General features: G+C 44.8%; 1 protein-coding gene across 4 annotated transcripts in view; it reads left to right on the top strand.

Annotated features, from left to right (window-relative positions):
- Nucleotides 1–26,597, top strand: part of LOC135110273 (uncharacterized) — a 70,182-nt gene extending 43,585 nt beyond the window's left edge. For 2 of the 4 annotated variants that reach the window (XM_064022425.1, XM_064022426.1), the window contains exons 3-8: nucleotides 17,709–17,881; nucleotides 19,590–19,781; nucleotides 20,231–20,371; nucleotides 21,500–21,640; nucleotides 22,857–23,159; nucleotides 23,772–26,597. In XM_064022425.1, the coding sequence (XP_063878495.1) occupies nucleotides 17,709–17,881; nucleotides 19,590–19,781; nucleotides 20,231–20,371; nucleotides 21,500–21,640; nucleotides 22,857–23,159; nucleotides 23,772–23,852 (1,031 nt within the window). In that variant the 3' untranslated portion in view covers nucleotides 23,853–26,597. Of the gene's footprint in view, nucleotides 1–14,425; nucleotides 14,510–17,708; nucleotides 17,882–19,589; nucleotides 19,782–20,230; nucleotides 20,372–21,499; nucleotides 21,641–22,856; nucleotides 23,160–23,771 lie in introns of all 4 variants that reach the window. The other 2 variants (XM_064022424.1, XM_064022423.1) reach the window with 2 other exon arrangements.
- The last annotated feature ends 245 nt before the right edge of the window (nucleotides 26,598–26,842 follow it).

The raw sequence follows: 26,842 nt of genomic DNA, 5'->3' as shown, positions 1-26,842 counted from the left end.
TTTTTGTTTGTTTATGTATTTTTATTTATTTACTTATTTATTTGTTTGTTTTTGAGTAGATTTTTTATATTTATTTGCTATTTTCATCTACTACTACTATTACTACTACTACTACTACTACTACTACTACTACTACTACTACCCATCTTTGCCACTTTTACTGCTAATTTTACTACTGCTATAACTGCTTTTACTGCGCCATTACCTGCACCTCTACTACTACTACTACTACTACTACTACTACTACTACTACTGGAGACTACTACTGACTACTACTACTACTACTACTACTACTACTGGAGACAAAATTATGAGTACGTACTACCACACTCTATAAAATTACACACACACACACACACACACACACACACACACACACACACCACACACACACACCACACAAATCACTCGTTTCTGATCATTTTGTTTTTAGGAGGAGGAAGAAGAAGAAGAGGAAAAGGGAGAAGTGGTGATAGGGAGGGAAGAAAGGTGTGGGAGGTTAACGGATAAAGAATATAAGAAAAAAAAAGAGAGAAAGAAGAGAAAGAAAGCTGTAATAAGAAAAATAAAGTAAAATGTTTGAGGGAGAGAGACGGAGGAAAGGAGGAAACGAATGGAGGAGATGGAAGAGAAGTAAAAAATAATGAAAAGGAGAGAGTAATTAAGAGGAGTTAGTTAATAGAAAGTTGATATAAAAAGGTGAAGGAGGAGGAGGAGAAGGGAAAGAAAATAAGAAATAGAGAAATGATGATCTTAATATCGAAAGAAAGGAAGAAAAAATAGAAAAGAAAAACAGGAGGGAAGAGTAATACAAAAGGGAGAGGAAGAGGAGAATTAATAAAGAAAATGAAGGGAAGGAGTAGGAATAATAGTGAAGAAGAGGAGGAGGAGGAGAGGAGAATAATTGAAGGAAGAAGACAATTAGGAAGAAGGTTCGTTAGAGTTGCACTAGATGAAGAACGGATGGAAGGAAGATAAGAGAGAAGAGGAGGAGGAGGAGGAGGAGGAGGAGGAGGAGGAGGAGCAATGATGAAGACTAATGAAGGAGTTGGAGGAGGAGAAAGAAGAGGAGGAAGATGAAGTAGATAAATAGTCATCCTTTCATTTTGTTCTTCATGAAATTGCTTTTGTTATGAATAAGAAATTACTTCGATTGTTCAATTAACTCCCCTCTCCCCTCCCCTCTCTTTCCCCCTCCCTTAAGCCCATCACCTTGTCTAGGGGAAATGTGTGGTGGGGGTAGGCGAGGTGAAGGCGCCAGAAGGGAGAATGTCAGGGGAGGGGAAAGTGAAGTTGGGGAAGGAAGAAGAGGGGAAAGGAGGGGAAGGGGAGGGGAATTGGTGTTCAAATGAAGTGGTGAGGTCTGGGTTTTTACGATGAGTGGAGGAGGAGGAGGAGGAGGAGGAAGGCGAGGGTAGGGAGTGGAGAGGAAGGGGAAGAGAGGGAAGGATGGTGGAGGAGGTAAGGAAAGGGAGGGGAATTTAGAGTAGGAGTGGAGAAAGAAGGGGAGTTGAAGAATGGAGGGAGAGAGAATGGTGGGTTGAGGAAAGGGGAGAGAGAGAGAAGGGGAAGGAAAAATGGAGGAGAGAATAGTAAGTGAAACGTGAACGTCTGATACCGTAGATTTTTTTCAGCGTGGCCTCGTAAAATTTGATCCCTCGTTCTGCTTCCAATTCCTTTCACTCATTCCCTCATTCACTCCGTCCCTCATTCAATATATATTTTTTGCACTGGTCCGTTCTCTCACTTCTTTCATTCCCTCCCTGGCTTTCTCCCTCGCCCCCTCTTTGACCTCCCTCTCTCTCGGCCACGATTTTTTTTTTTTTTTTTTTTTTTTTATAGAATTTGTTTTCAGTTTTGTGAAGGTTGTTTTCCTCTTGTTTTCTTTCCTCCACCTCCTCCTCCTCCTCTGATTTTCCTTCCTTTCCTCCTCTTTCGACTTTGTTTCTTTATCCTCTTCTCCTATTCATTTCCTGTTTCTCATAATCTCTATTATTCTAACTTTCTCGTTTTCTTTATCCCAGCTTTCTCCTTTTCTCTTTCTATTTCTTTCTTTTTTTTCTTTTGCTTTTCTTTCATTCCTTGGTTTTCCTCTTTTTCCTCATCCCTTTCTTTCATAGCTCCTGCGAAACTTACTTCCTCCCCTCCCTTTCTTCTCCCTTCTCCCTTTCTCCAACTACACACCATACCTTTCCCCTCTCGATTCACCCTCCCCTCCCCTTCTCTCTCTCTCTCTCCCCTCGTCTCCCCTAAGTTTATGTCCCAGGGTGAGTAGTAACGGGGAGTAATGTGTGAGAGGACGACCCAATGGGGAGAATGAATTGGTCTGTAAAATGTTGGGGTGAGGGGAGGTGAGGGGAAGGGCAGGGGGTGATGGTTGGGGGATCTTGCAACGCCTACTGTGCATTTTTTTATTTCCCCTCTTAACTCATCGCTCGTTCTCTTCCTTCTTTTTTTTCCCTCAGTTTCCCCTCTGGTACTGTTTTTTTTTATTTTCCCTCTTACCCAACTGGATTTTTCTCTTTCCTGTTGATTTTTGCTTGTGTGTGTTTTTCCTTTTTCCTCGTTTATTTTCTCTTATTCCTGTTTCCATTTTTGTTTTTTCCATGTTTTTTTTCTCAAATTCTTTCCCACCCCTTTACTTTTTTCCCTTTTTCCTTCCTCTCCTCTCATTTTTTTCCTCTTTCGCTCCTCTCCTCCCTTAGTTTTCCCCTCTACCATTCCCCTTCTTGTCCTCCCTTTTCTCCTCTTCCCTCCTCTTCTCTCCTTTGGCTTCCTTCCTCTTTCTACCCCTTCCTCTCCCTCACCTCATCCTCTTCCTTCCCTCCCAATCCTCCCACTGTATCACCTTTATCTTCTTATTTCCCCTCCTCTCTCCTCCCTCCCCCTCTTTTCTCCTCCCTGTCTCCCCTCCCTCTCCTCCTTTTCTCTCTCCTCCCTCTCCCTTTGTCATCTCCCCTTTGTCATGAAGTCTTCTCTCTCTCTCTCTCTCTCTCTCTCTCTCTCTCTCTCTCTCTCTCTCTCTCTCTCTCTCTCTCTCTCTCTCTCTCTCTCTCTCTCTCTCTCTCTTTTATCTTCCTCTCTTTATTCGTATTTTTGCCGTATTATTTATTAGAGAGAGAGAGAGAGAGAGAGAGAGAGAGAGAGAGAGAGAGAGAGAGAGAGAGAGAGAACACTTCCTTTAGTTATTCCGGAAGTACTCTCTCTCTCTCTCTCTCTCTCTCTCTCTCTCTCTCTCTCTCTCTCTCTCTCTCTCTCTCTCTCTCTCTCTCACTTCCTCTCTCTCCCCTTCCTCTCCATTTTATTAATTTTGCTTCCTGTTCTTCCCTCCTCCCGTCTTCCTGATATCTTTCCTTCCGTTTTCCCTTCCTTTCCTCTTCCACTTCTGTCCCACTTCTTCCTTTCTCCTTTCCATTCCTTATCCTACGTTCGTTTCATCTTTCCTTCCCCCTTTTTCACTTCTTTCCCCTTCTTTTTCCTTTCCCTTCTCCCTTCTTTTCCTTCTCTCCTCTCCCTTTTCCTTCCCTTTTCCTCTTTGTTTCCCCTTCACTTTTTTTCTTTCCCATCCCCTCTTTTCATTCCCTTTTCTTCTTACTTCCATCTCCTTCACAAGCCTTTCCCCTTTTCACTTCCCCTCAACTCCACGCACAACTTACCCCTTACATAACCTTACCTTCAATCTTACCTGTACCCCCTTCCCCCCCTCACACACACACACACACACACACACACACACACACACACACACACACACACATCGATCGCTTTTTGTCGTCTTCCCGGCGCCTCCCCTCTATTATACATTTATTTTTCCCCTCACTCCGTCACCCTCAGAAGCCGCGGATCACCAGCCTGCATTGCGGTGATTCGGGCTGAGGGGAGGCCGAGGGGAAGTGGAGCCTGGAGGGTGAGGGGGGCTAGTCTAAAAGTTGAGGAGGATTGGAGGTGAGGGGGTACGGGATGGAGGTGAGGGGAAAGGTTGAAGTGAGGGGGTACAAGGCAGGGAAGGGGTGGAAGAAGGCAGGATTGTGAGGGAAATATTTAAATGGAGGGGAAATGAAGGAGGGAGGGAGGGAAGGCTTGAAGGAAAGTGAGAGAAGGGTTGAAGGTGAATGAAGGTTGTCAGAGAGAGAGAGAGAGAGAGAGAGAGAGAGAGAGAGAGAGAGAGAGAGAGAGAGAGAGAGAGAGAGAGAGCGTGGAAGGTCTCTATCAATATCTCTCTCCGTATTCAGCTGTTGCATGCTACCCTCCCTTTCCCCTCCTCTCCCTTCTTACCTTTCCTCCTACCCCTCTCTCCTTCCCTCCTGGTATCAGTTCATCCTCTCTTCCACTTTTCCTTCTTATAACTTAGATTTTTCCCTTCCGCCATATTTTCCCTCATTTCCCCTCAATCAATTCGTATTCCCTTCTTTCTTCGTTTCTCCCTTTTTCCTTCCATTCCTTTACTTCCCATTTCTCCGTTATTTTCCACTCATTCCCCTCTTCCCTTCTCTCCTTTCCTCCCTTTCCCCATTCCATCCATCTCTGTACCCTTCCTCTTCCCCTTTATCGTATATATTTACCTATTCCTTCCTTCTCTTCCATCATTCCCCTCTTCTCCCCTCTCTCTCTCTTCCCATCAACTACCAACAAAATTTTTTATCCCTCACATAACATATTCATTTCCCCCCATCCCCCTCCCATCCCCTCCTGTCCACCCTTTCCCCTCAGTATCTATTTCCCCTCAATAGGTGAAAATGGCGTCGATTTTATCTTTGTCGGCCAACACATACCTGAGCTTAATTGGCCACGAGGGGAAAGGTAGCACTTAGCGACTTAATGGCTGAGGGGAAAGGGGGGAGGATGGGAGTGAGGGGAAGTTGGGGGTTGAAGGTGAGGGAAAAAGTGAAGGATAAACTGGAAGGAGGGGAGACAGGGAAAAGTCATGAAGGGAAGAGGTGTAGAAAGGGGGAAAAGGGAAAGTGAAAGGGGAAACTGAGGGGAAACATAACTGATGGCTTAGTGAAAGGTGACGGGGGTGAGAAAGGGTGAGGGGATGGTGTTGGAAAGTGAGATGGATGAGAGAGAAGGGTAAGAACAAGAAGAATGAGGGGAAGTGAGGGGAAAAGGGAGGTATTAGGTAGCCAGAAGTCGTCCAAAGACCTGTCCTTTACTGCCCGCTAGAGAGAGAGAGAGAGAGAGAGAGAGAGAGAGAGAGAGAGTTGAGGGGTCACAGAGGATAGGAAGAGAAAGGGGAGAGTGGGGAGGCCTGACTAAAGGGGAAGGTTTAAAGGGAATGAGAATGTATAGGAGAGGTCGTGGGGGAAGAAAGGGGAAAGGGAGATGGAATAGAAGGTGAGGGGAAATGTTCGTCTCCATCGTTGAGTAAGAAGGAAAGGGGAAGAAGGGAAGGATCTTATAACCAATACTCTGCAAACAGTGAAGGAAGGGGAAGGGGGAGAGGGCAGGGAGGGGAGGGGAGGGGAAAGGGTGGAGGGATGATAGTGTAATGAGAGGAGTGAGTGGAAATGGGAGATGAGGGAATACAGTGATAGTGTGTACGAATAAGGAAGAGGAAGAAGGGGAAATGGGAAGGGAAAGAGTTAACTTCCTTTTCTCCCTCTTCTTCCCTTTCTTCCTTCCTTGTTTCCTCCTCTTCCTTGTCCTACGTGTCACCTTCCCTCCTCTCCCCTCACCCCTCCCATCTCCCCTCCCTACAGTCCTATTCATTTCACTCCTCCCCGCCCCAGCCCAACCTCTCCCATCTTACCCTCTCACTCTCCCCTCTCACAGTTATCACAAACATTTAAATTGGGTTTTCAAAAGGACACGTCGTGGTGATGGGAATAAAAGACGCCCATTTCTTTCCCCTCACTTTTTCCCCTTTTTTTTTACCTTTTCCCCTCGAATTTTCGTTTTTCAGAAATGGGATGTTTGTTTTTCTTTCTGTCCGTGTGTTTGTTTGTTGGTTAGCGTGTGTTTGGCGTTCTTGTTGACTTGACACACACACACACACACACACACACACACACACACACACACACACACACACACACACACACACACACACACACACACACAGTCTAGACAGGAAGGAATGAAGCTGGTTTGATATTCTCTCTCTCTCTCTCTCTCTCTCTCTCTCTCTCTCTCTCTCTCTCTCTCTCTCTCTCTCTCTCTCTCTCTCTCTCTCTCTCTCTCTCTCTCTCTCTCTCTCTCTCTCTCTCTCTCTCTCTCTCTCTCTCGTGTCCGCCGGAGGAAGGGAACCACCTCATGACTTATCTCCTCCTCCTCCTCTTTGTATTCCTCCTCCCCTCCTTTCTCTTCTCTCCCTCTCCTCTTTCCACTCACCTCTCCTCTCCTCTCCTCTCCTCTCCTCTCCTCTCCTCTCCTCTCCTTATCTCCTTCTCCTGTATCTTTTCAATTTCCCCTCCTCTTACTGCTGTTGCTGATTCTCCTCCTCCTCCTCCTCCTCCTCCTCCTCCTCCTCCTCCTCCTCCTCCTCCTCCTCCTCCTCCTCCTCCAGGTTCATGGTTTAAATTATCTGTCCTCCACCTCTCCTCTATTGTGACGTGTGGCGAGGAGGAGGAGGAGGAGGAGGAGGAGGAGGAGGAGGAGGAGGAGAATATAGTGGAGGGAACAGAAGGAAGAAACAGAGGTGGAGTTAGTGGATGGACTGCAGAAGTGGAAGACGAAGAGGTGGTGGTGGTGGCGGTGGTCATAACTAGTGTGGTCGGTATCAACACCACCACCACCACCACCACTACCACCACCACTACCGTATTGATCTGACGAGCCATGCACACACCACAGGGGCGCGGCTCTCTCTCTCTCTCTCTCTCTCTCTCTCTCTCTCTCTCTCTCTCTCTCTCTCTCTCTCTCTCTCTCTCTCTCTCTCTCTCTCTCTCTCTCTCTCTCTCTCTCTCTCTCTCTCTCTCTCTCTCTCTCTCTCTCTCTCTCGTAGTGTTGCAGTTCGTTCTTTACTGACCGCCTGGCTCCTCCTCCTCCTCCTCCTCCTCCTCCTCCTCCTCCTCCTCCTCCTCCTCCTCCTCCTCCTCCTCCTCCTCCTCCTCCTCCTTCTCTTCGTCCCCTATGACCTTTCTCTTCCTTCCCTCCTTCATTCCTTCCTTCCTTCCTTCCTTCCTTCCTTCCTTCCTTCCTTCCTTCCTTCCTTCCTAATTGTCTCTCATCATTACCTTCCATCTTCCTTCCTCTCCTCCCCCTCTATTTTTCTTCCTTTCCTTCCTATTCCCTTATCCTTTCCTCCCTTCTCCTTTATTCCCCTCCCCTCCCTTCTCTTCTTTTACCTCCCTTAGTGTTGTCTTCCCCTTTCTCTTTTTCCCCTTCCTTATCCTCCCTTTTTTCCATTTTATTCTCCCTTTTACTTTCCCATTCCTCTTTTCTTTCCCTTCCCTTCCCTCTTCCCATCATCCCCTCTCTTCTTTCCCCTCTCCTTTAATTTTCCTCTTCTTCTTTACCTTTCACATTTCTTCCCTCTCCTACCCCCCCAAACCTTTCCCTCTCACCTTTCCTGTCTTTCCCCCTCTTGGTGTTTCCCCTCAGTGTTCTATTAAGAGAAATGTGTGGGCGGTGAGGGCGGTGGTCCAGCAAGGCATTCGCCCGCCCACGCCCACTTCTCTTCCTCCTCCTCCTCCTCCTCATGTCATCTTCACTTTATTCACATCTCTATCCTCCTCCTCCTCCTCCTCCTCCTCCTCCTCCTCCTCCTCCTCCTCCTCCTCTGTAGGCTGGTCACGTTTTCCTATAATTCTGGTAGTTTAGCTTACCTCTCCCCTCTCCTCTCTCTCCCCTCTCCTCTCCTCTCCCCAGTTCTCTTCTCCCTCTCCTCTCCCTTTGCATTCCATTCCTCCCGTGTTATCACCTTTTCTGATCACTTGCTTTCCCTCTCGTTTCTAGTTTCCTTTTTTATTTTCCCCTTTTTTCTGGTTTCCTTTTTTTTATTTTCCCCTCTTTTTCCCCTCAGTCCGCCCCTTTTAATATGCATTGTTGGCATCATCGCCAATTAGGACAAACCACAGTGTTGGTGTTTATTTCCCTGTTTCCCCTCTCTCATTTCCCCTCTTCCTTTCCCCTCCCCCATTTTTCACCCTCCCTTCTGGTCCCTTGTTTTATTTTCTCTCCCTTCTGTTCCCTCTTCATTTGTTCGTTCGTTTGTTTATTTCACTTTTCTCATTTATCATCTTCCTTCTACATTTTTTCCTTTTCCATTTTTTCCGAACTTTTCTATTTTCCCTTCTTATTTTTGCCTTATTAAATTTCCTCTCTTTATCATTCAGTTCTGTTCTCCTTTCCTCTCCACTCCTCTTCAGTTTCCTTCCATCCATCCTTCGTTTCCTCCTTTCTTCCTTCTTTCCACTCCATTTCTCACATTTTCTTTATTTCTTCCTTTTGTATTTGATTTCTTTTGTTTCCTTCCTTCTATTCATTTTTTCCTGCTCTATCACCTTCCTTTTCTTCTTCCTTTTTCTATTCGACTTCCTTCGTGTGTTCCTTTCTTTACCACTCTCTCTCTCTCTTCCACCATCACCACCACCATCACCACCACCATCACCTACACGATTTTCCTCTTCTCTCTAGCACATTGTTTCCTCTTTATTGAATTTAACTGTCACCTCAATTCTCTCTTTCCCTCCCTTTCCCTCCCTCTCACTCTTCCTCTCTTTCCAGTTTTCCTTTCCTCTTAAATACGGTGCTGAGTGGTTTGACTGGCTTTGGTAATGGTGGTGGTGGAATGGGGAAGGATGGTGGTGGTGGTGGTGGTGGTGGTGGTGAAGGAGAAATACGAGTAGTCGTGGTTGTTTTTGGTGGAATGGGGAAGGATGGTGGTGGTGGTGGTGGTGGTGGTTGTGACGTCAGGTGTGAGTCACTTAAGGCAAGCAGGTGTCCTCACTACTCCCTGTTCACCTGTCTGATTCCTCCTCCTCCTCCTCCTGCCGCCATCTTGACCTTGGCCACGGTCAGGGTCACCACCTTCGTAATTTCCTCTCCCCATCCACATTCCTCCATTTTTTTTTATCTCCCCTTTTTTCATCCCCTGCTTTCCCTCTTTCCGTTTCTTCCTTCCCTTCTCTATCTCCCCTTCTTAAATCCCCTTCCCTTCCTTTTCTTATTCCCATCGTCCGTTCCATCAAGCTTCCTCCACCCTTCCATCTTTTCCTTCTTCCTCTTCTCCCCCCATCACTCTCCTCCCATTCCTCCCAATAATCCCGTCCCTTCATCCCCTCACGTCCTGCTCTCCCCATATCACCGCCACCTGTCCGTCTGCCTCACACACACACACACACACACACACACACACACACACACACACACACACACACACACACACACACACACACACACACACACACACACACACACACACACACACACACACTGCAGACACGCCCACCTCCCACACACTGCGCTCCTCTCCACTCACCACCACCACCACCACCACCACTACTACCACCACCACACTTAGGTATCTGCCGCGTCTCTTAATTAACCACAGTAAAGAGGCGCATTCCACCACACTCCTCGCTCCAGGGAAATGTTTATACCACACTTAGGAATTTTAGCACCACTACTACTACTACTACTACTACTACTACTACTACTACTACTACTACTACTACTACTACTACTACTACTACTTATTCACTACTTTTACACAATATTGACTACTACTATTACCACCACCACCGCCGCCGCCGCCACCGCCCAAAATATCGAAAACACAAGTCCATAAATATTTTCCTCTCCATTATCAAGCATAGATAAAAAGCGTCCCTTCTTTTATCCCTCCTCCTCCTCCTCCTCCTCCTCCTCCTCCTCCTCCTCCTCCTCCTCCTCCTCCTCCTCCTCCTCCTCTTTGGACTCGACTCACGCTCCTCCAATTTATCAATATTCATCACATTTTTGGTCATATTCATCTCTTTTATCAATTTTCTTTATCTCCCCCTTCTCTCTTCCCTCTTCTCTCCTCCTACTCTCCTCCTCCTCTCAATCTTTCAATTTATCTCCTCTCTCTCCTCCCGTCATCTGACTTTCCCATTCCCCCTCTCTCCTTTTTTTCCCATTTTCTGACTTCTCTTTCGTTTTTCCTCCATTTCTCCTCCTCCTCCTCCTCATGCCGGTAAAATTATGCAAGCATGAGGTGGCTTACACACACACACACACACACACACACACACACACACACACACACACACACACACACACACACACGGGTATCGGTGATGGGAAAGGGATGTCAATATTACACACCTCCTCCTCCTCCTCCTCCTCCTCCTCCTCCTCCTCCTCCTCCTCCTCCTCCTCCTCCTCCTCCTCCTCCTCCTCCGCCTCCTCCTCATGCACTCCAGCTGTTCAGTACTTGTTATCTAAGTTAATACAAAGTTATTTATTGTGGTAGTGAAGGAGAGGAGAAAGAAATAAGTTACTATGGTGGTGATGGTGGTGGTATCCTGCAGAGGGCGTGGTGGTGGTGGTGGTGGTGGTGGTGGTACCTGTGGGCGTCCCCTGGCGTGTTCAGGTGGCGTTTGGGGACCACTGATGGGGAAGTGACGTGGGGAGGAAGCGGAGAGAGAGCGAGAGGGTGGGTGGGTGTTGGGGAGGAAGGTTGCGTGTGGAGCTGGGAGGTGGAGGAAGGGAGGGAAGGAAGGGGAAGTGGAAGAAGGAACAGGTGGAGAGGAGGGAAGGGAGGAAAGGATGAAGGCAAGGAGGGAAGGAGTGTAAATTTAAATGGATTATATATTGTAAACGAATTATCAACGTAGTCTCTCTCTCTCTCTCTCTCTCTCTCTCTCTCTCTCTCTCTCTCTCTCTCTCTCTCTCTCTCTCTCTCTCTCTCTCTCTCTCTCTCTCTCTCTCTCTCTCTCTCTCTCTCTCTCTCTCTCTCTCTCTCTCTCTCTCTCTCTCTCTCTTTGTCAGGTAACTTCTGTAATTAGCTTCATAGTCCCCGTTTGTAATTTGTGGTCGAAAAAAGTTGGTAATGACTGTCTTTTAGTTAACGTGTACTTATTTCTCTCGTGTGTGTGTGTGTGTGTGTGTGTGTGTGTGTGTGTGTGTGTGTGTGTTTCTTTTGTTCATTCGTTCGTTCATTAGTGTTATTCGTTCATGGAAATCGTGCTATTTTTTTTTTTTTCTTTTTCTACGGAATTTCTTATTAAACGAAAACAAGAAGAGAATGAACCGTCAACATTTTCCCTAAACCGCATCAAATTAAAAACGAAAATTACACGACACAAGAAAAAAATAAAGGAAAAAAAAAATCTTACAACCACGAAAACCTGGTCCTCTCACTAACAACTAATTAAATCAAACTAAAGGGTGCAGGTTGTATTGATTATCGTGTACACCTCGTAATTAATGCACAGGTGAACGCGGCGCCCGTGCTGATACAGACAGAAAGAGACGCGCGAACAGATGGACGGACGGACGGGCGGGCGGGCGGGCGGAACAGTGTTTTGTTGACAAGCGGAAGGAGGAAGAGGAAGGAGAGGATACTGTACCGGGTTCTAGAGTCACTCCATGCTTTCACTGTTATTATTGTTACTGTTGCTCTTTACTTTCAGGGGGACTAACCATTCTTATTACTGTTATTCTAAGGCACCATGGATTCTTTAACGATTTCTTTTTTTAGGATTATTTAAGGTGTTTTTTTTTTTTTTTTTTGGTAATTTGTATTCTTTGGTATGTAATTGTTTCAGAGATGGTAATTATTCTTAGTGTTTCAGGATTACTGTTACTTTGAGGGATTAGTGATTCTTTAGCGAGTTTTTCAGATTATTCAAGGTGTTCTTAGTTATTTACATCATTTGGTATCTAATAATGTTTTTTTTTATATAGATGCGTATTATAACCGAGAGAATAGTTGTGTTCTTTACTATTATTATTATTGACATTTGGTATCTAATAATGTGAGTTTTTTTAGATAGATGCGTATTATAACTGGTAGAATAGTTGTGGTCTTTACTATTGCTATTATTGACATGGTTAGGTTAGCATCTTTGGTCTGCTTGTGTCGGATGTTCTCGTGGCCAGGTATTAGTGTTGTAGGTGACTTGTGTTACTTAGGTTGCGTAGAGTATTGCGTATTAGTGTTAGGTATGTAGTTATCTTGTGGGTTATTTATGCAGCATGAATAGTCTTAACTACACGTCTGTTATGGGGAGGTGGTGACGAGGCTGTTTGATGATTACCCTGCATCCACCACTCGGCCTGTCCAGCCTAATTACGTGCGCACGCACACACACACACACACACACACACACACACACACACACACACACACACACACACACACACACACACACACACACACACACACACACGACTTCTTCACAACACAGGAAAACGGCGAGACACTTCAAAAACACTAAATAGATGAAATGGTAACAGCCAGCTTAACGAGAATTTTAAGCAAGAAAACTAGATAAGGAAGCACAAAAATATATAAAAAAATAAAAAAAATAAAAAAAATGATAAGTTACACACACGCACACACACTTTTGCATAACACCCAACACTTTGCATAGGACACTCCATAACCACCTGTGTATGAATGCATGTATATATGTATGTATGTATATGCAGGTAAAGATTTTCAATACCTGGACGGCAGCGCGAGTTTCCCAATAGTGCAGTATACTGGACAATACTGCGGCTACGTCTCTCTATACCTGGCTATTCTATACACGTGGTTGTTGGCTGTCCACTGGCTGTCCTTTAAGTGTCAGTGGCGGTACAGTCGCGGTCACAAGTCTGGTAACAACTCTCTTCACTCGCGTCCATTGTATTGTTAACGTTACCGGTTAGTTCTCTGGTCCACATTTTCGAAGACTGCCAGTGGATTAAAAGACCTGCGTAGGGTGAGAGAACACAAGCAGATGTAGGGCGAGGGGAACACGCAGAAAATGGTGATGTAGGGCGAGGACACAGACAGTGAGGAGTGAGAGCAGAATGTCATCTGAGTTGACTACATAAATGGATAAACAAGCAAAGTAATTTGAGATGAGCGGTTTTGGTGAGGTAACAGCAAACAATTATTAGATAAAATAAGCAAGATAATTTTGAAGTTAAAGTAATTTATAAGCCAAGAAGATAATTTTGTGGGTAATTTCTTGTAATCTGAGGACAAAAGTCTGGATCAGCAACTCGATCAAAGTATCAAAATTCACTCAAGGTGACACAGATAGATCCTTCACCAGTCAGGCCTGACAGTGGCAGTGTTTGATAACGCGGCACACGTGGCCAGGTAAACAGAGCCTGAGCCTGGTGATTATTAAGCCCACCTCCCTCACTCCCTAACTGATCCCCGCCAGGTTAATGAAGACAAGGCTGCCAGGTATAGAGGTAGGACGCTGCGCCACCAATCGGCATTACCTGGCATCTCATTAAGGTGTATGATGTGTGTGCCTCGTATTTCATCAACCCTTCCACTGGTATTGACACTGGCTGTTGTTGCATTAGACAGATGAATTCACTGAGCTGAAATATAACCACAGTCTGAAAGATGTGAACTAGTGTGTTTTCTTTCTTATTTGCAGTGGTGCTGTAAACTTGTACAGATTAATTTTGTCAGGTTTTAGGAAAGGTTGCATGGAAATGGAAGGATTCATTCAAAAGTGTGGCTGAGTTGTGGCAGTGTACAGGTGTAGTAGTGTTGAGGTGTTGGTGGGTAAGCCTGAGTGAAAGTCGCTGAACCTTAGGAAATTATACTGTAAACTTGCACAAGATCAGTTTTATGAGACTTTATTAAAGGTTATGTAGAATTCAAAGGGTTAATATAGGTGTAGGACAATAGAACCTTAGGAAATTATTGTAACCTTGCAGTACAACATTTCACTTCTAAACTTGAGGAAATATTGGTGGTAATATCAGGGTGTATAGCAACAGAAGTCTTGTGGAAATGACGTTAAGGTTATTCTACAACATTTTAGATTACGGTTAATAAGTAATAGGTTTAATTAGTAGAAAAAATAAACTTAGACTATATTTTTATCTATCATGTATTAGACTATTTTTAAGGTTACTCCATCATTTTAGATTACGCTTAATAATTAATAGGGTTAATTATTAGAAAATACAATATAAACTTTTATATTTTTGTCTATCATGTATGACTATTTTTATATATCATGTACTGACCATCAAAACTCTTAAAAAGTTTAATTAAGACGTTAGACATCATCAGACTCTTTAGCTAGCATTGAAGCCCATCCTAACGGCACATTCGTAGTATTGAAGCCCATCCTAACCCCAGATTCAGATTCTTAGCATTCAAAACCATCTTAACGTGACTCTGAAACCGGTATGGCCACTCCTGCAGCGCCTCCTTCCGTCCTTGAGTTAACGTACCCTGTTCCATTTTGTTTACCATTGTTCGCCTCGTACTTACCGCGTCCCCCGTTTTCTTCGCGGGTTTGCTTTCCCCCTCCAGCAGGCCGGTACCACAAGAAGCCACTGAAGAAGATCCAGAAGAAACCCAAGTGCAAACAGCCAAAGAAGGGAAGGAAGTATGTGGGTGAGTACCGAGCAAGTTTGTAGCAAGGAACGAGTGGCACCTGTTTGTTTTGGTCCTTGTACCTGCCTGCACACCACCTGCCTCTTCTCACCTTGTATGTGTGTGTGTGTGTGTGTATGTGTGTATGTTTTATAAGAAAAGGGAGAAAGAGGCAAAGAGGAAGGGAAAGATGGTAAAGGAGTAAGAGAACGAAGAGAGAGAGAGAGAGAGAGAGAGAGAGAGAGAGAGAGAGAGAGAGAGAGAGAGAGAGAGAGAGAGAGATCAGAAAGGTCATAGCACACTTTCTTGCAGACCTGACCTTTTCCTTACTCTTCAAATTATTCTCTCTCTCTCTCTCTCTCTCTCTCTCTCTCTCTCTCTCTCTCTCTCTCTCTCTCTCTCTCTCTCTCTGTGGCCTTCTCCTCAGTGTATTATTCATATTTTTAGCTTCCCCTTTTCCCATTTTCCTTCTATCTCCTTTCCCCTCATCCTTTACTTTTCAACCAGTCCCCATATTCGTATTTCTTTCTATCTTTATTTACACCCTCATTATTCCCCTCATCTCCCTCATCATTCTACATATCCTTCCTTCCCCTCGTTTCTCCTTGTATCCATTCCTCTCTCAAGGTCTCCAGTGTATATATATATTGATAACATTCCTGTTTACTCTCTATTCCCCTCATTTCTCCTCATGGGCTCCCGTCTCCCCTCTAGTGGGCCCATATCAGACACCTGCTGCCCCTCTACTTACTTCCCTTTCCCCTATGGTGTCTTTCTTCTCTGCCTTTTTTTTTTTTCCTCCCTTTTCCCCTCACCTTCCTCCCCTCTGAAGACGCTTACCACAGCTCTACTTGTTTCCCTTTTTCCCCTCTGGTATCTCTGTTCCTTCCGTTTTCTTCCTTCTTAGCCTCTTTTTTTTTTCCTTTCCGCATCTCCCCTCATCTCCCCTCCTCCCCTCTTGCCACAATAAGCCTACGCAGCGATGCACTCAAGGCCTATAGTCATTTTCGACCACATGTTCCCCTCAGCCTCCCCTCTTCTCTCTCCTCACTTCCCCTCTCCCACCCCCAGTAGGCCTAAACTCCCCTCGAATTAAGGTTTTTATTTATTTGCTGTTATTTATCTTGTATTCTGTTCTTTCCCCTCTTTTCTTTCCTTTTCCCTTTTCTTTTTTTTTCTTTTGTTCGTTATCTGCCTTATTTTTATTTATTTTTTTCTTCCGCTTCGTTTCCACAACCATCACCATTACTACCACCACCACCGCCGCCACTATTACTACCACCACCACCAGTACCATTACTACCACCACCACCACTACTACTACTACTACTACTACTACTCGCAGAAAGGATACAATGTATGACCTTGGAAGAGCCAATGACAAACAGGGGAAGGCAGTCAGTGCGCATGGCCGAGAGAGAGAGAGAGAGAGAGAGAGAGAGAGAGAGAGAGAGAGAGAGAGAGAGAGAGAGAGAGAGAGAGAGAGAATTCCAGTATGTATGTCTCCCTGCTTTGTGGTGTGCTCCTTTATGCTTCCCCAGCGCCATCTTACGGCCGCTGTGTCAACTACAAACAACGCATTCGCTGCTCTTTTGTTTTTCATTGTTCGTGTTTATGAAGTTGTGGTGTTTACTTTGTGGTATTACTGTACTTCATCTTTCGTTTTGTTTTTTGTTGTTATTGCTTCTATCACCACTACCACTACTCGCGTACTGTTTTGTGATTTTATAACATTGGAATCGTTTTTGTTTGTTTTCTTTTTTTTCGTGTTTTTTTTCTTGTGTGTCTGGGATTTACTTGTCTCTCTGTCTGTTTTCTTGTATTTTTAGTTCCTGGTTGTTAATTTTGGAAGAGCAAGGTAATCTTTTGTCTGGCAGCGTCTGGAAGGAGGAGGAGGAGGTCTTTGGGAGCGGAGGAGGAAAGACGGCAAAGAGGAGGTTTGGGAGGAGCCGTCTGGCCACCCAAGGTCATCCCTCCTTTCCCCTCTTCTTTCCCCTCATCCTCCTCCCTCCTCTTCCTTTATCCTCCTCCTCCTGGTCGCTCTTCCCCGTCTCTAACCTCATCTTTCTCCCTCCCTTTGTCCGTCCTCTCCCCCCTCCCCCGACCCCCACGCCCTTGATTCCCCTCTCCTCGTCCTACCCCCACCCTCTCCTCTTCTCTGACGTCATGGCCTCGTCTGGGTCGCCGGGAGGTCACTGACACACACACACACACACACACACACACACACACACACACACACACACACACACAGGTATTCTAGTCAAGATATGTTTTTTTTTATATTTTTCTATTGTTCTTTGTTGACAAGGAAATGCATCTTGTATTTGTTTGTTATTGAGATTTATTTACTTAGTGTGCGTGCGTGGGTGGATGGGTGCTGAGTGGGTCAACGTGTTGCTTTGTTGCATGAACTGCGCATTACTCAGCACCATTTTTCCCTTCCTTGTTTCCTCATCGTATTCCTTATCTAGATCGACGTCCACCTTTGTTTTGCGTTCCACTTCTTTCGTTTTTCCGGTATTATTTCTCCCTCCTCGCTTCTTCCCTTCGTTTCTTTCTTATTCTCTGGATTTTTGGCGCTACATTACCTCACCGCAGCGCTAGAATTTCAGCCAATCATTCATGCTGCATTATTTTTTTCATATTTCACTTCATCCTTCCCCTTCGTCTCCCATCTTATCCATCCATCACTCTTTACAGCTCCCTCCTCCTCCCTATCCTCCTCCTGGTCTTCCAATGATTTTTCTCCCTTACCAGCACATCATCATTCTCATCTCCTCTTCCTCTCCATCCACACTCCATCGCCTTCCCATTCTCGAACTGTCTTTCACCCACTCGTCATCCCTTTTACATGCATCCTAATCCCATCTATCTTATCCACTCTATCTCTTAATTTCATCCTCGCAATAGGTCAGCATCCACCCCATCACAGCCACTTAACTCACTAGCATTCCTTTCTTTATTCATACCCACCGCATTCCACTTCAATTTTCACGCATTCTGCTGTATTCCCTACACATTCCATTTCATACTAGCTCATTTCACTCCATTCCATCACATCCCTCTACATTCCCCTCACATTCTACTCCACCCTAGCACATTCCATTCCATTCCAACCCACTCCACTTCATTATTTCTCATCCCATTTCATCTTTCATCTGCATATCTCACTCCACCGCATCTCACACCCGCCTGACTCTCACCTTCGCTCCTGCAGCCACCGAGATCAGGTGCGAGGAGAAGTCCCGCGGAGGCATGTGCTACGAGGTGATCCTGGCCGAGCCCTCCGCCGACAAGCCCACTCCCCCGGCCACTTCCTCCCCCCGCCCCAAGAGCATGACGGCCGAGGAGATCGAACAGAAGCTCCTGCAGGCTGAGGAACGCAGGAAGGTATGGCCAATGCGGTGTTGTTACTTTTGGGGGTGGTGGTGTTGTGCCTCTCACTGCTGACTACTGCTAATGGTCCTACTACTACTATTGATGATAATAATAGAATCTTGTTGTAAATAATGAGAGGTAATAGTAACAGTTAAATTATGATGAAGGTGATTGTATTGTTGATTACTACTACCACTACTACTACTACTACTACTACTACTACTACTATTAAAAGATAATACTATATAATAAAAAAGAAAGATAATAGTAACAGTAATGTGGTGATAAAAAATGTGATCTTATTGTTGGTTACCACTACTACTACTACAACTACTACTGCTTATGACTGTTAACTTTAATCTTTCTGTCTTTTACTGAGAAATAACAAAACATGAGCATTGGCAAGTGCATTAAATTAACACAACATTAATGGCAAACTTTCCTTTCTTTTTATGAGGGCAGTTTGTGGAGGTAATTACACACTGGCATCACTTAAGCCTCATCTAATCACCTTAATCATGCACAGCGCGAGGCCAGAGGGATGCTCGTTAAATTAGGCTGATGCTCCAAGATTAGCCTGCTCTTTATCTCCCGCACGAGGCAAGGAAAGCTGAGAGTTGGAGCTGTGCAGGGAAAAAATTAGGTGTTAGGTTGTGTTGGGTGAAAGTTTCCTCTTCTCTCCTCACTTTTACTGTTATGTCTTCCTTTCCTCTGGTATCGCCTACACTGGAATTCTCACTCTTCTTTTATCTCCTTTTTTATTCACTTTACTTCCCTTTTTCTTAGTTAAAGCATCCTCCTTTCTCAACTTTTCCCTTTAATCATATAAAAACTCCCTTTCCTTTTTGCAAGTCCTTTCCTCAACAAAACCGCTCCATCATCACTGTCAGTATGCTTTCCACTTTATCTTTCCCTCTCTCACCACTTCAGTTAATTACATTTTTCTCCTCAACTTTCCTTCCTCATCTTTTTCAATTTTTTCTCCCATTCTCTTTCATCCTAGTCTCCCTCACAAGAGCCATAAACAATATTTTGCTCCACTTTCTCTTCTAGCTTATCCATCTTTAAACATAAATTTGTTTCAAACTTTACATTTATTTCTCTTGCTGTGGCACCATTAGTTTAATCAGTCAGCACTCATCACTGAGCCTCTTTATGCACACTTTTCCTTCACAATACCTCCTAACCACTAACACACACACGCTTAACCTTAATAGCAACATCCATATACTAAGAGTCTTCCCTCACACTTTTCCTTGACAATACCACTTCTTAATAATATTCATACACACATACATCTTAATAGCACTGTCTGTACCCCATCACCAAGAACTACCATACTTCAACACTTCTCACATCCTCCCACCCACACAGTCCCCTCTTTGTAGCATCTTTGTAGTACAGTTCTCCCCATCACCAAGCACTAACATACTTACCAACACTCACCATTCTCCTGTACACATTTTTCTTCCTACCAGCACTCACCATTCCCCTGTACACATTTCTCTCCCTATCACCAAACACTTTCATAACTCAACCCTCACTTAACCCTCGCTTACCATTCTCCTGCCAACACTGTCCTTCATATGCACTTCTCCCCATCACCAAACACTCCCTTTACTCCATCACTCACTGTTCTCCCACCAACACTGTCTTTCCTATGCACTTCACCTTATCAAACACTCCTGTACTTCACCACTCACCGTTCTTCTGTCCGCAGTCCATGGAGGCTTCCCGGCTGGCCAGCGTTGGAGAGCGCATGACCCGGCTGGAGGAAGCCAGTCGCAAGCGTGAGGAGAACACTGCTGCCTTCATTGCCGCCACACAGGCCGCCCTCGAAGACAAGCTGGACACCACCACCAACAACCGTGAAGCTTACCTCAACGGACTGCGCGCCAAGCTCTCCGATCACGTAAGCCTGCCCTTGGGACTGATGAGGGTCTTTTCCTTCTAGTTTTGTATTAAATTTTGGGTTCGTGTTCATCTGCCTCTGTTTTGGAATAGTTAGGATGTTTCCTTGTGCTGTTTTTTCTTTTTCTTTTTTTTTATTTATTTATTTATTTTTTTGTTATTGTTCTGTCTCCCTTCAAACTGAAGAGTGTTTGAACTCAGCTTTGTGCCATTTTTTTTCATTTTGTATTTCCATGTTGACAGTTTTGGTTTTCTTGTTCTTTCATCTTCTGTGATCCCTGCTCTCCTGTTACCTTTCAAAAAATAATAGACAGGATGATGAAATTTGTATGACTGAAGGAAACTTTACCCTGCACTGCAGTAGTATATATCCACACATAAAAAGAAAGAAAAATGAAAAGTGCACAACTACATATGTGTGTCTGTGTCTTCATGTGCCTTCCCTTGCAGCTGAACAACGTTGATGGAGTCCGCAAACAACTGGAGGCTCAGACCAACGATCTCCGCCAGACCATCGAAGACAAGCTGAGGTCTGCTGAGGAAAACAGGACTGAGAACCTTGGCAAGATGCTGGAGAAGCTGAAGGAGCATGTAAGTGTTGGCTGATGTTTGTGGTGATAGTGTTGTCTGGTGTTCATGCCCTCAAGATGACTGTAGTGGTAATGTTTGAAAAATAATAAGCAGCTGTAATTATTTTAAAGTCAAGTATTTGCACAGTGGCAGTATTATAACAAATGAGATAGAACAGAGGTGTATTATAGAATGCCACCATGCTCAGACAAATATTACATATCAGGAAAAGTAAAATGAAAAAAGCTGTCACATCTCTGTGATGGAGTTGCCTATCCTTGCCTAATCCTGTCTACCTTGTCTACCCTTTCTCATGTGATAGACCTGTCCATACTCACCTAATCCTATCTATCCGTTCCCATGTGATAAAGTCCATCCTTATCTTCACATGGAGCACAGTGTCATTTAACAAGGGAATTGAACTGGCAGGGAGGATGGAACATGACATTGTGGGGATTTTATATTTTTGCTGGTTTTATTTTTGACTTCTGGAGCTGCCTCACCCCAGGGCACTGCATGACAGGTTTGAGCCACATGTTGCCGGACTCTCCAGGGACAGGGGTTTCAAATCGGGCCAGGTGCAACAGAGGAGGGTGTGAAATATGAGTGAGCTAATTTGGGCTGTCTAAGAAGTGCTGTTGAATGTTTTAGGTCAGAGTGAAAAGCATCTGAATTATTTTGGTATACAGAAAGAGAGTATGAGAAGAAAATATTAAATAACAGTAATGTAAAAAGAGAGGACTGTTGCATATGGTGTGGATGAAAGTTAAGTGGGGAGAAATGAGGAAGGTTGTGCTGGAATTATCATTTTCTATCCAGGCCTTCTAGGTATTTTCTCTTGGCCTTCTTAATCTTTCTTCAGTTGACTTTAGAACCACTCTTCATAAATTCACACATCACATCTCTGTATTGCCTGCTGGAAGTGGATGACAACTACATCTCAACATTTTCATTCACACACCTTACTTTTTCTTTGCCTTCCTATTCTTCTCTCAGTCACAAACCTTTAACCATCCTTCATAAAATAACAGTTCTTATATTTTCTGCTGTAGGTGTATACTGGTAGGATAGCATGGCAACTTCATCTGTACATCCTCCATTCACACACCTCAAATGCATGCACACCTTAACACACCCACATCCCTGCAGGAGGACTATGCTCAGAAGGTGCGTCTGGGACATGAGGAGGCCATCAGGCAGCTCGAGGAGAGGATCCAGGCGAAGATTGCTGTTGCCACCAACAAGCGTGAGTCTGAGATTCTCAAGAAACTGGAGACCCTTAGGGAACATGTAAGTGGCTCTCGATGTGTGTTGTAGTGCTGTGCTTGTGTTGTGGTGGAACTGGTCAGTGTTGTGTGCTTTGTGGAGATAAGTGCTGTGGTTTTTGTGTGGTGGTAGTGGTGATGATATGTGGGTGTTATCAGGATTTGTGGTGTGTTTGTAGTAAGTCCCTGGGTTTGTGCTATATCTGTTTGCTTCAGTTTATGCTGAGTGAATGATGATTGTGGTGGTAAGTAGGTGTTAGTGGCCTGAGTTTGAGGCAGGTGGTTCAGATGTTCGTGTTGGTCCTTTGTGTTATGCTGTGAGGTAATTAAAGTGAGTTTCATGGTTGTGTTGTGTCTAGACATTGTTTGGTGGGGTGAGTACTGCATGTCTTTAGTGTTGTGATAGTGGTACGCTCTTTGTCGAGTTCTTTCATGGCTGAATTGTGTTGTGATAGCTGTATTGTCTCTCTGGCACCTGATGTCTTTGTTGTGTTCAGGTCTTATTTCCACACACCTGTTAAAGCTGCAGTGTCAGGTGCCAGTGTTACATTTCAAGGTTGTCCTGCAATAGTCCTCCCACTTGTTTGGTCTACTGTGTAAGTCAGGTCAGCTTTAATATGCAAAGTCTCATGGTTATATAGTGGAGATAGTCACTGCCTTGGACTGTTGTTTCCTGCAGTATTGCCAGGCCTGGTGGTGGTGGTGGTGGAGACAGATTATGAATAACTGGAATAGTGTTTTGTAGTAACTTTTCAAAATCTAACTGGTTTTCCAAGGACAATTTTTCTTACTGTTGATATGTGTTACTTAATGTATTTTTAGTTAATTACCTAGGTGCTTGTGTTTTTTTTGCTTTTGGTGGTGTTGTGATTGTTTGTGGTAAGTGTTGTCGTGTGTGTGTGTGTGTGTGTGTGTGTGTGAGAGAGAGAACATTGTAGTGTTTTGGGTATGGAAGTTCTTGAGATTTAAAAAACACATTTTGAATCAACACTTTATTTACTTGTCCTAAGTTTTGTGAATTTTACATATCATAACTTCTGAGTTTCCTTAATTTTCCAATTTTTCATACATTTGATTTGAGTTTGTTTTACTCAGTTTAACTGTTTCACTTCTTGAGTTTTGAGAGTTTCACTTAACCTCACGAGTTGGGTTGATGAACCACTCAAAAGTGTCTTGAGTTACCACCTTCTCCTAATTCCCCTGAACACCCCATCCCTCCCTCGGCATCCTCCCCACGGCAGTCCAACAAGATCACCGAGGCGCAGGAACTGATCAACCGGAGACAGGAGGAGGCCAAGCAGCAGAGGGCGCAGGAAGTGGCAGCCAAGGAGGAGCGCATCAAGAAGATCCAGGATGAGAAGGAGGCCAAGAGACAGGAGATGACCAAAGAAATTACAGAAAAGCTTGAGCTGGTACAGGAGAACAAGAACAAGGAGGAAGAGGAGGTGAAGAAGAAGGCGATGGAGAAGCTGCAGAAGTTGGAGATTGCCGACCGTAACCGCCTGGAGCTGGCAGAGAAGGCGAGGAAGGCGTTAGAGGAACACGTGAGTGAGGGAGGCGCACCAGCCCTTCATCATCTGATCTTTGCCGCTGTTGCTCTTGATAACCATTGGATGCGGGTCCTCTTAGTTCGTGTGCCCCACGAACGTGGCTGCTTCCTGCTCGCTCTTCTGCTCTCTTGGCTTGGAGGGATGGACTTCTTGTTTCTGTTCTGACGCTGCAAAGTTGTGTTACTGGAGTTAATGCTTTCTTTACTTGGCATTTGTCTTGATTTTCAATTTAGTCTAAAGAGAATTCCTAAGTTCAGTTTCTTTATTATTCTTTTGATCATTAGAGGTTATTAATTTTTTCTATATCTGAAGTCTTCAGTATAACCTTACTTGAAAAATGCTAATCTTATTTTATTTTTGAGTTGATTTAAAAATAACTCCTTTACCAAGACAGTGCCTTGCAGTGTGACTGTGTGGGTGGAGTGTGGGCTTGTGGTCTGGCCTCAAAGACTGTATGGTACAGATGTGCAAGTGTGTGTGTGTGTGTGTGTGTGTGTGTGTGTGTGTGTGTGTGTGTGTGTGTGCGCGCGCGTGTGTGTGTGTGCGCGTGCTTGCATCTGCCTGCCAGCGTTGGTCTGAGGTGTAACACAGTGCTGTCTGTTTCAGGATCGCCGCGCCGAGATGGTGCGAGCTAACAAGGAGCGCATCATGGCAGCTGAGAAGCAGGACGCCGCCTCTTCTGGCTAAGCCCTCATCCTGCCTCTCCACTCCCCGCCCTGCCCCAGCCCTCCCCACACCCCCCTTCAGCCCCACACCCAGGAAATCCCCAACCACTGCTACCACAGGACGGCCAGAGCTAACGGGGCTGTGCTGGGCCAATCCCCACCCCCTCCTCACCCCTCCCACGGCCAGTCCTGTCCCCTTCCTCCCCTTACTTATAGTCACGTTATTACCCGTTAACTAGGAACCGAGAGCATTTGGGTGACCGAAGATGCTGTTCTTCCCTCCACTGCTCAAGAGTCTTGAGCAAGCTGCAGCCATAGTTACCAAGCCCCAGGGACGAGTATTTAGTCTCGCCTCCCTGGGTTTCTCCGCAGATTTGGTGTTCCCCCGAAGCTAACCCGCCCCTTGTGTAATTTGCCTTCTGATAGGTTCACCGTGAATCTGGTGTTAAGCCACATGCAATGATGTTCGCTTCTACATGAGATGCCTGTGTGTGCTCGGCTTGGCAGCGCGGCACCATGCCAGCGCCAGCCCCGCCGGGCCACGAGTGATAGCTAATGTTAAGGGTGATCATGTCTAGGTACATACTTACTCTTGCCTCTTACTGCCAGTTTTATAAGTTTGGACGTCTCTGTCGCACGTCTCTGGGGGTGACAAGAGTGGGCGGAGTGCCGTGTCCTGATGGTAGGCACCCTTGAGCACCGGAGTGGAGGGCGAGGGCTTGGGCTGGGCCGGGCAGGAGTGGAGAGAGAGAGAGATAGGCCATGCCCACCTCCTTCCCTCCCTCCCTCCTAACGCAACAACACTTCTTCCTCAGACCTGTCCACACTGCCTTCCGCTCTCCTGTGTTTGTGGCATCTTGCCCATAGCGCCTCTGCAATAGTTCCATTGTTGTACATCGGTGTCCTTGACCTCCCTACGGTTTCCGATATCGTGATATTCTCAATTAAATATTTAACGTTAAGATTCTTGTGATCTGTCTTTAGTTCTTAAGGATTTTTCTAGCCAAGATCAAAACTGAAAGACTGTATTGTGAGACTGCCTTGTATCACTCCCAGTACAGATTTTAGTTTTAATCTTTGTACATTGTGTAAAAATGTTTTAGTTAGCTAAAAAGGAAAGAATGAATCAAATTTGAAAGCTTTTTTGCAACAGCAGGCAGTTACATAACTATTTCATTTGGATTTTAAAGTAAGGATTGCATTTAGCGTAACATTAAGATAAGCACCGTACATTACTGTATGTGCATGGAAGTTTGGCAAAACTAAAACCACTCATTTATGACAAGTTATTTTAAGGGAGAATGATGAAAGCTCTGGAATATATCAAGTGGTCACACCCAAGAATGACTGTTTTTGTTCCCACATTACCCAATAAGTGATCTCCTACACCTCCTGCCCACCACTACCACACCACACCACCACTACCACCACACCACCACCACCACCACAGCCGTGACAGCCGCCGTCCACACCCCAGGCGGACGGCTTGTCAACCCAATTATTAGACTAGTTTTTATGGGTATTTTGATAATCATGGCCGATCCTCAAGCTGCATGGGGGACATTGGAGATGGGATGATGTAACCAAAGAGATACTGCAGTCAGATTAGCCTAAATTTGAGGTGTGCTGGCTGCTGTCTGAACACCAAAGAAAGCAGCAGGAGAAGGAAGCTGGAGTGACTTAGGTTTGCTGCAGTCACCCATACCATCACTTTCCCTTCTCCTCCTCCTCCTCCTCCTCCTACCCATGAATAGGATACAAGAAGGGGTCCACCACCTGAAATAGACATCAACTGGTATGAAGAGTTAAAAATAATGTACTTTTTAATTTGCATAGTGGAAGTTTTAATGTTCTTTTCACGGCTAGTGGCCTGAGTTTGGTTTTTTTTAATCTTTATTGTTTTATTTGCATGTCTGCCTCTTCATTTTGTGTTATTGTTTTGTTCTGTGGCAAGGCATGGTCGCTGGAATTAGAGGACTGAAGGGAAGAGACTTGTTCTGGGGTGTCTCGTCTTGATTTTTATTGATGGATAACATTACGGACTTTTAATTACTACCACTTGCGTTCTGAAGAAGTGGCCGACAAGAAAGTACTTGTCAGTGCCGCTCTCCTGTCCATCCATACAAGTAACTTACAAAAGGTGCACATTCCCTCCTTTGGAACCGACTTGGAAGTTGGTCGTTCCAGTTTGTTCTCAGGCTCTTGGTAAGGGAGTGACTTGAAAAATAAAGGTACTCGTGTACTACCTATTGGTTTGTGCGTGTTAGGGAGTGACTGCTTGTCTCTCCGTCACACTGCTGTCTTGTTTCCTGCGTGAAGAGATGATGGGACTTGACTGCACCAGATTAAGTCCTTGGGATTAAAAAACAAAAAACAAAGTAAATCTGTTATTTGTTATTTATTTGGAGTATGACAGATTTAAGGTTTTTCATGATGGTAAGAGGTTTTTAAAATACTTTTTTTCTTGGGAGATGATGTTTGAAGTTTTAGTTTTCCCCACAAACCACACCAAAGAAGCACAAATTGCCCATGAACCCAATGGAAGTGGTAGGAAATGAGGAATATTTGAATGGCCATGATGGTAAATTTATCCAGTTGTTCCAGAAGCTTCCCCCAAGCCTGGTTTGTGAAGGAGTGCAGCAAGGTTTTCAGTTAGTCATGACCTTTTAATTGAAGCTCTATTTTTGCATACCAATATTTGTATGTGTTCGCATTCGCGGTATGGTATATTCCACATCAATAGTGCTTAAATAAATGGTAGTCATTATTTGGTTCTTTCTTTACCATTTATGTTATATAGATGCGAAGGTGTTAAGGTACACACAAACACCCGTACACCTCGGTGACTTAAGAGCCTGTGTGTTCTGGTGCGTCTTTCATACACCATCTGTCACAGCTGATACACGACTCGGTGGTGTCATTGTATCCTGTGAGTGCGAGAGTAACACTTGAGAGCACATGCCTAACTTGAGATTAACTTGCATTACTCCTAACTTACAAGACATCTATGCC

Source organism: Scylla paramamosain, chromosome 20 (genome assembly GCF_035594125.1).
Source record: "Scylla paramamosain isolate STU-SP2022 chromosome 20, ASM3559412v1, whole genome shotgun sequence".
Classification (NCBI taxonomy): Eukaryota; Metazoa; Arthropoda; class Malacostraca; order Decapoda; family Portunidae; genus Scylla; species Scylla paramamosain.
Note: the sequence above shows the minus strand (reverse complement) of the source record. Positions and strands in the feature narration are given on the sequence as shown.